This window comes from Ictalurus furcatus, chromosome 3, assembly GCF_023375685.1.
Source record: "Ictalurus furcatus strain D&B chromosome 3, Billie_1.0, whole genome shotgun sequence".
Taxonomy (NCBI): domain Eukaryota; kingdom Metazoa; phylum Chordata; class Actinopteri; order Siluriformes; family Ictaluridae; genus Ictalurus; species Ictalurus furcatus.
Genome location: NC_071257.1, coordinates 19444374 through 19452632, shown reverse-complemented (window position 1 = coordinate 19452632; position 8259 = coordinate 19444374). Strand labels below are relative to the sequence as shown.

The following is an 8259-nucleotide window of genomic DNA, read 5'->3' as shown; positions in this document are numbered from 1 at the left end:
ATAAGAGCGCAGTTTGGCTTCAGATCCCGCTGACCGTGGTGCTGAAAACTCCACACCACTTCACTTCCCTCTGCTCATGTGCTTTCCACCACGCTCCTATATGTTCTCCAATTAATATAAATGCATTATTTCTTTCATTCGTTGTTTCATCTAATGCAAACGTAATCTTATTTTCAGAGGAAAACAAAACTTTTAAAATACGAACACCTCCCCCAAATGACTAGGATTGCTAAACAAGTGATTTTGAGATTATGTAGCCTACAGCAAAAAATATACAGAATTGAATGAAGACCGAAGTTGTTTATATAAATGACTTAAATAAAGAGGGAGAAATAATTCAACACTGTATGTGTTAATGAAACACTAGGGGCTTTTTCTATGTGTATTGAAAATCGTTCGACTTATAAATTTAAAGGGGGGTGGGGCATTAAAATTGGAAGAGTAATATGGTTCATTTAATAATAACAATAAGAATAATAATTATAATATGAACGATTGTTTGCTTCTGTTTATTGTAACTTATAATTACGTTCTGCTATTATCATTATTATTATTATTATTATTATTACTACTACTACTACTACTACTACTATTAGTGATTTAACTTGATGACATCCAATTAAAAAGATGAACAGCTTAGTAATTGTTAGGATATTTACATTTCCTGAAAACCAAACACATGCCATAGCCTACCACTTTAAAGTTGTACAGTTTTTCTATTTCTAGTTTTCTTGTGCTTTTTTTTCCGAGGTCATAATAACAACTTTATTTTCAGCTGTGCATAAATTAATTACACGCATTTAATAACCAAAATATCATTATATTCCCCTCCTTTAATATCGTAAACGCTTTACGCCAGGGAAGCGCTTCATCGTGCACGGGGGCCGTAACGGGCTATTATCCTTGGGTAATGCTATTAGAGAACCAATTATGCGCCATTACACTTCCTCTTTTTGCCGTTTATGTGATTTCGTCCAATCCCGTCCTCGACTGCAAAATTTCAGCTGCTACTCGGAGCCTCATTTTCCACATGCGGAGGATCGGCCTCTGTCCCGCGCGCGTCTTAAAAGTAATTGAAAGGGTCCCGGTGCACGTCATTTACGCGCACGAGGCAAATCAATCCTCGGACCCCTTGCTGTGAACAAAATCAAACTGCGGACGTCCGGGCGCTCGACGAGCGCATCACCGCGCAAAGCGGACCCCTTAACCCATATAACGAGCAATTATTGCACTGACAGCCAATTTAAAATCCAAAAAACAGTCATCTGGATTTTTTAATATAAAAAGCAACTGTGTGCAAAAACTGCACTGAGTGCGCGAGAGTTTATGATGTGGGAATAACAAGGCGCAACGCCGGGCGACGGGTGAAGTGGGCTGGAGGCGCGCGCGCTGCAACTGGGAGACGCTGCAGAGAATGATGTGACGTTCAGCACCACGTGACCGTGTCATTGGGCGCGCGTGCTGGTGCCCCGTCCCAAACCAGTCAGCGCAGAAGTCATAGCAAGACATAATCAGGTTAAGTCCGATTACGCGTGAGATTATAAAGGCGAGCTGGGGAACGCATACACATTCCGCCGACTGCTGTACAGTAAAGACACGTGGCCACTTCATCCTGATGTCCAATAGCGAGCCGGACGAGAGCAGGGACACGAGTGAGTAGTTCAGAGTGTGTGTGTGTGAGAGAGAGAGAGAGAGAGAGGAAGTGAACAGGAGGAACTCGTATTCTCTCAGACTCTTCTTCACGGTTCCGATCGCACCACAACTCCTACTGCAGGTACGAATACTACTTTTCATTGCAATATTAAACACAGCTGCCTGCCAGCTTTAAGCCTCTGTTCTCAGAGCTTTCGCGTAAACATTATCCAAATAGCTCTAAAAGCGCAATACTACTGAAAACAGTTTTTTTCCTTTATTATCATTGTTGTTGTTGTTGTTGTTGTTGTTCTTCTTCTTCTTCTTCTTCTTCTTCTTCTTCTTCTTCTTCTTCTTATTATTATTATTATTATTATTATTATTATTATTATTATTTTCTCACGGCACAAGCACTTGGAATATTCCGTGGCTGGATTTCTTCGAGCTCAGTAGTGAAGCAGGATGTTTTACTTCCACTGTCCCCCACAGTTGGATGGGGAGTGCTGCAGAACTAATACCTGTGAGTACCTTAAACTTTATAAAACAAACAAACAAACAAACAAACAAAAACATTTTAATCACTGTTTTACTCGCGTTAACACGTTGTTCCTCAACTGACCTGCATGCATGTTTTGTCTTTAAAAATTATAATCAGACATTTATTCTATTTTATCATGAATTCCAGTGTTAACTGGTGGCCAGTTGGAGTTATATAAACAACGCAATGGTATATGTATAATAGGTATAATTTAACATATAAAATATGTTATTTTGATGTCATTAAGAATTGGGTATTAACTATAGAAATACAGCGACCCTGGCCCAGTGCACAATTTGTTTAACAACATAAAAAAAACATATATATATATAAGTTCTAACCAGGTAGAAACATGACATTGGAGTTGGAATGCAATAATGAGTGTGTGTGTGTGTGTGTGTTATTATTATTATTATTATTATTATTATTATTATTATTATTATTATTATTATTATTATTTAATTCAGTGCATACTCATGTGAATAAAAGTAGTCAGTATCGCGTTTAACATTTTCCCCAAAACTTGAAGCGGTTTTGCCCTCCAGTCAAGGCCTTTTTAGTGCCGTCCGCTTGGCCACAGATGGTCAATGTTATGCCTTTTAGTCTTTTTCACCAATTTTATTCACTCATTTCAGTCTTCGAGCTAGTTATAAGACTCCAGACTGACAACTATAAAAATAAACAAATCCATTTCATTGAAGTAATCATTCGAAAATCATGCTGAAAAATATGCTGGCGATTTTTCATATAGTATGTTGTTTTTATTTATTTATTTTTAAAAACAACAACAACTAAATTCTAAACTACAATTTCAGTGAATTCAAACGGCTTTGGGAGCCATGCCTCTGGAGACTTCGATGACGGTTTTCTCAGGAGGAAACAACGCAGAAACAGAACAACCTTCACTTTACAACAGGTAGCCATGAGCTCAGGTTAGAGTTTTAGCTATTTAGATTTTTAACATGCTCAGACAATTAGATATGAGTGGATATTTGAAACAAACAAACAAACAAACAAACAAACAAACAAACTGTACACTAGGCTCTGTGGCATCTTTAGCGATGTAACAGCCCGAACTATATTTAGTTTATGAGTTATGACTATTGGAAACGAGTTCTGGGTAAAAGAACATGCCGCTCTGCCTCTAGGAAAGTCAATATCGTGATTATGATTCATAACCACTGATGAAATAAATTATTTATTTTGCAGTTAGAAGCGCTGGAAGCCGTGTTTGCCCAAACTCACTATCCGGACGTGTTCACAAGAGAAGAACTGGCTATGAAGATTAATCTGACAGAGGCCCGTGTCCAGGTAAAACCTGCTCCCAGCTGTTATGGGACAACACACTTCATATAAGAGCTCTATGATAATACTCTTCTTGTTCTCAATTCCCCACTTCATTTTAGTTATTTAGAAATGATACACTAGTGATGGGAATAAACTTCATTATGGAATTAGTGCACTCTCAGAAATATAGTATTAAACCGTACCTTTCCTGTTCTCTGGGGTTGTACTTCTGTCTTTACCTTTACTATGTATCTTTCTCCTGGAAAGATGGTATACAATGGTACTCCTTGGTATACAATTCGAATAGAGTTTGATTTTAGGGTAAAGCTTGAAAGGTACACTTCATGCATCTTTCTAAAAGGTAAAAGACACTAAAGGTAGCCTTAAGGGCACCACTCCAGCGACAAGGAAAAATAGAGTTAAGTATCTTTTTATTTATTTGTTTGTTTTTACCTCACAGTGCATGATGTCAGTCTGCACTAAACAAATATAACGCCCATATTGTTTTCTAAGCACGTTTGGCCAAAGACACTAAATTAAAGCTCTCCGTCATTTGCGCGGCGTACTTTAATAACATCAACATAATGGGCAATATTAGATTAAGTTGATTAATCGGTCATTCATAATTAACTAGTGATAATGTCCTCCACTAATTTGTCCGCGTCTCCAAGGTATGAAAATTACTTAGGTGTTTTTGTTTACTTCAGAAAAAAAGAAGAAAAAAAACAAAACACACACACACACACACACACACACAGAGAGAGAGAGAGAGAGAGAGAGAGAGAGAGAGAGAGAGAAGGATTTAAAGCGGAAATGCCTGTGTGAGGCTGAAAGCAAAATGTTCTTCTTGAGGTGCTGCGCATCTGGAAACTTTCCCCAGACGTATTTTGCAGCCTTAGTACACATATTATGTTTGTTATAAATTCGTCTAGGTGTAATTAAATCCACGTATACCCGTATGCAATTTCCTACGTTCCACATTTGCTATTGGCTTTCCTAGATCTAATTGTAGGAGATGGAATAGTTGGCCTTGTGTTCCCCAGGGTCATTTTACTATCGCTTAAACCCGGCGACGGCAAAGCCATAATGGCATTCGCTGCTGTAAATTAGGGACTGTAAACAAATTATTGCCTCTCTAATCGGATTACCAGATTCGCATTATTAAATCTGAACATGAATCAGTTGCAGCATGCGGGGATATTAAGCTTACATTATTATTAGGAAATAAATTTTCTTTTTGTTGTATAGGGTTGCAGGCGACCCCTCCTCCATCCTCCCCCCTCCTCCTTTGGAAAGTGTCAATTGGTTTTGGTTGCACTAAGACCAAACTGCAAATTGAGATTAATGGTGCAATTATAGAGCATGCAGTGTTAGGGGATCATGACTCCTAGCTGGAAGGTGCAAGGGTGAGATAATGTTGCCACAATTGCATTCTGAATATTGTTGTCCTGCCAGTAAAATGTTGCCTCCTATTATGCTGAATGAATGCTCAGCGTGTAGGGCTTTTTGTTTGCTGACATCATTGTACCTTTGCACAATGCTGGGCGGGCAGTCGAGATATGACTCCATTATAGCCCTTTCCTATTCAAATATGATTAATGCATTCGAGAGCGCAGCCTTAATCGAATCTGATGTTGTCAAACAATCACTAAATAGGGAAATAAACGACTTCATCACAGTTCCCTCTCAGAAGCAGGGAGACTGTCAGTAGGAAGTCATTAAAAAATGATAATGAAAAATTGCTCAATTAAATGTTGTTATAGGCAATGACCTTCATTCAATTAAGATACAAGAACTTGGGTGCATATGCTCGGTAGTTGTGTTCATAAAGTTAGAAGTAAGTCACCATCAACTCATATAAGGCTGACACTTAAAGGACTATGACAGCAATCATAAGGAAAGCACTCTCAGAAAATGTAGAACCATTAAGTGTTCTTCAGTCATCCCTCTGGGAGAACTCTTAATTGTTCTTTATACAAACCTACAAGAGTGCATTGCTAACAGAAAGGATTCCAAGTAGAACCGTTTTAGGTGACCAATAAACCCTTAAATAGCCCTTTTTTCTAAGAGTGTATACAAATGTATACGCAGTGTTTTATATTTTGCTATAAAAGCAGAGAAATACATTTTCAGCAAGAAAATTATTCATTAGTCTGTAACGGTTATGTTAATAAAGCCCCTGCTGTCTATGCAGGTGTGGTTTCAGAACCGAAGAGCAAAGTGGAGAAAAACAGAGAGAGGCAGCTCGGACCAGGAAGGCACAAAGGAGCAAATGAGTGAAGGAACTCCTTCTGCCAGAAACCTCAACCAGTCCCCTGTGGATCAAAGCAGAAATAAAAAAGAACCTCTGGAAGCACAACAGAAGTGTGTTGATTTTCCACCCACAAAGTCTATGATGCTATTTCTGATGTATTACACATACTGTTACTGAATTCACATGAGGTTTGACTCCATGTGCTTTTTTTCATGTACAGTGTTAACAGAGCTGTTGGTCCTGGAGGGCCCTTTTTCCCATCCTGTTTGCCTGGGACTCTTCTCAACACTGCGACTTATGCCCAAGCTTTGTCACAAGTGGCAACTTTGAAAGGTACAGTACGATGTTTCAAATGGTTATACATATCATGACAAATACAGTTAATATTCTATAACCTGTAATTACAATACAATATGTATATGCAACTGATAGGACGGGTCTGAAGGGATATATATGCGGTTGTCTATAAGATATAGGCCTAATTAAAAATAACAAAATTAACATTGTGTATACTGTATATAGTGTACACATACAATATCACATGATTTATTTAAGGACTGTTATATGACTGTATTATGTCCTATATTCCTAAAAGTATTTACATTTTGCTTAAAAAATATTTTTTGGGATATTTATAACTTTGGCATTAGACAAATTCTTTGATTTTTGGTTATTTGTCTATAAAATCAAACACTGGCAAATTCCTAAGTACAAACCCTTATTGCATAATGTAGGGTGTAGTTACCTGCTTTGTATCTTTTTAAAATAGCTATCAATGATTGATTTTATTGATTGCGATTGATTTTAACATATTTTCTAATTGATTTAATATATTCGGTAACATATTCCTACCGATTGACTTTTACTTCTGAGATCTTTACTGTATTTATAATGTGTAGTGTATCTAGGCCTACATCTCTGACATGCATGTTTGTTTGTTGTGTATTACAGCAGGAAGCCCCCTGTGCTCTTGTTGCGTTCCTGACCCTATGGGCCTCTCCTTCCTACCTCCTTATGGGTGCCAGAGTAACCGGACAGCCAGCGTGGCAGCTCTGCGCATGAAGGCCAGGGAACACTCTGAGGCTCTGCTGCAGTCAGCCAACCTACTTGGGGGAGTACCAGGGCCAGGGGCCAGAGTTTCTGTTGGTCTCACTCAAACCACCAATGCAGTAGGAGGGGAAGAGTCCAGTCCTGCCTCTGGTTCCTCAAAGCTACCAACCCAGGGAACTACCCCTGAAAAGCAGCTGCACTGCCCAAAGGAGAACCCGGATAAGAAATAAGGGAGTCATTTTTGCCATCACAGCACGTCTCCCCCTCCTGGACATAAGGAATTACAATCTCATAATGAATGCCTGCTACCCCTTTCCTCCCATGCAGTCAAAACAACAGGGCAAGGTGTTCCGTGTTGTATACTATTGTATTATAATTTGAGTGTGGGTGCATCAAACTATTTATTCAATTGTTGTTTATCTATCATTGTTACATTTTGCTAATTATTATGAATGATATATTGTCTATATACCTTTGGCACTGTAAATGGTTTTAATGGTTGAGAGACTGTTTGTGGGATGAATTTACCCTGGCTGCCAATGTGAATTCATATATTTTTCCAGCCCCTTTGATGTAAGACTTATATTGCCTTGTATACTGTGAAGTCAGGTGATATAAGGAGCTGCATTGTGTGAAGGACAATTTTTTTCTAAAATGTAAAATAATGATAATAATAATTATATAAATATATATATATAAATACACCATGCGCTAATATAAATGACCTAATGTGAAATAATATGCAAGTGTATATCTATTGTGTTTTCTTAATCTGGTAAAAAGCAATTTTGCCTCACTGGTCATGCAATGTGACACTGTTGTTGTCATCACATCTGCAAGGCAATGACAGACTGTGAGTGTTCTCACTCTGGTCCTGTTTTGACATGCTCTGTAAAACAATTAAACATGTAGACATTCATGTACGTCTTCTGTTGCCTATTGCACACCATCTGGCTGTGATCAATTATTAATTGACTTCCTTGTATACAAAAGGTAGAGCTGAAAAAACGGAAGCAAGGGTTGGACTTATTATTTATTTAGTTTACGCTAAACCACTGGCTCTTTTGCATTTGATGCACGAGTGGATGCTTATTAGGATGGTGTAATGTACAGGCTTTACTGTTCATGAGGTGCCTTTCATGCTGAGTCCATAAGGATACTTTTGGTTGAAGCTGGTTATACATACAGATATTTTAATAAGCTATTTCTGACACTAAGCATATACACTACAGGCCAAAGCTAGCAAGCAAGTGATCTTTAAAAAAAACAAAACAAACTTTTATCTTGTAGTGATTTAATCATCATCATATTTGTTGATAACACTTCCTTTCATTGACCATTTCTGTGTATAAGAAACTCTTAACACATCTGAATTAATCAACTGTTCAGATGCATCTGAATGTTTGAATCAGAGGTATTTGATTGGGTTTACTATAAATAAATAAATTAATAAATAAAAACTAAAGTTTTTGTCTAGTTGTCCACTCTTGGAGGTCCC

At 37.9% G+C, this 8259-nt stretch overlaps 1 protein-coding gene across 1 annotated transcript; it reads left to right on the top strand.

Moving 5' to 3' along the window:
* The first annotated feature begins 72 nt into the window (after positions 1-72).
* Positions 73-8045, top strand: drgx (dorsal root ganglia homeobox). The gene is made up of 7 exons (XM_053621276.1): positions 73-1774; positions 2044-2152; positions 2986-3086; positions 3380-3481; positions 5652-5821; positions 5932-6044; positions 6663-8045. Exons 2-7 carry the CDS (start codon positions 2095-2097, stop codon positions 6989-6991), a joined length of 873 nt encoding a protein of 290 aa, XP_053477251.1. The 5' UTR covers positions 73-1774; positions 2044-2094; the 3' UTR covers positions 6992-8045.
* The last annotated feature ends 214 nt before the right edge of the window (positions 8046-8259 follow it).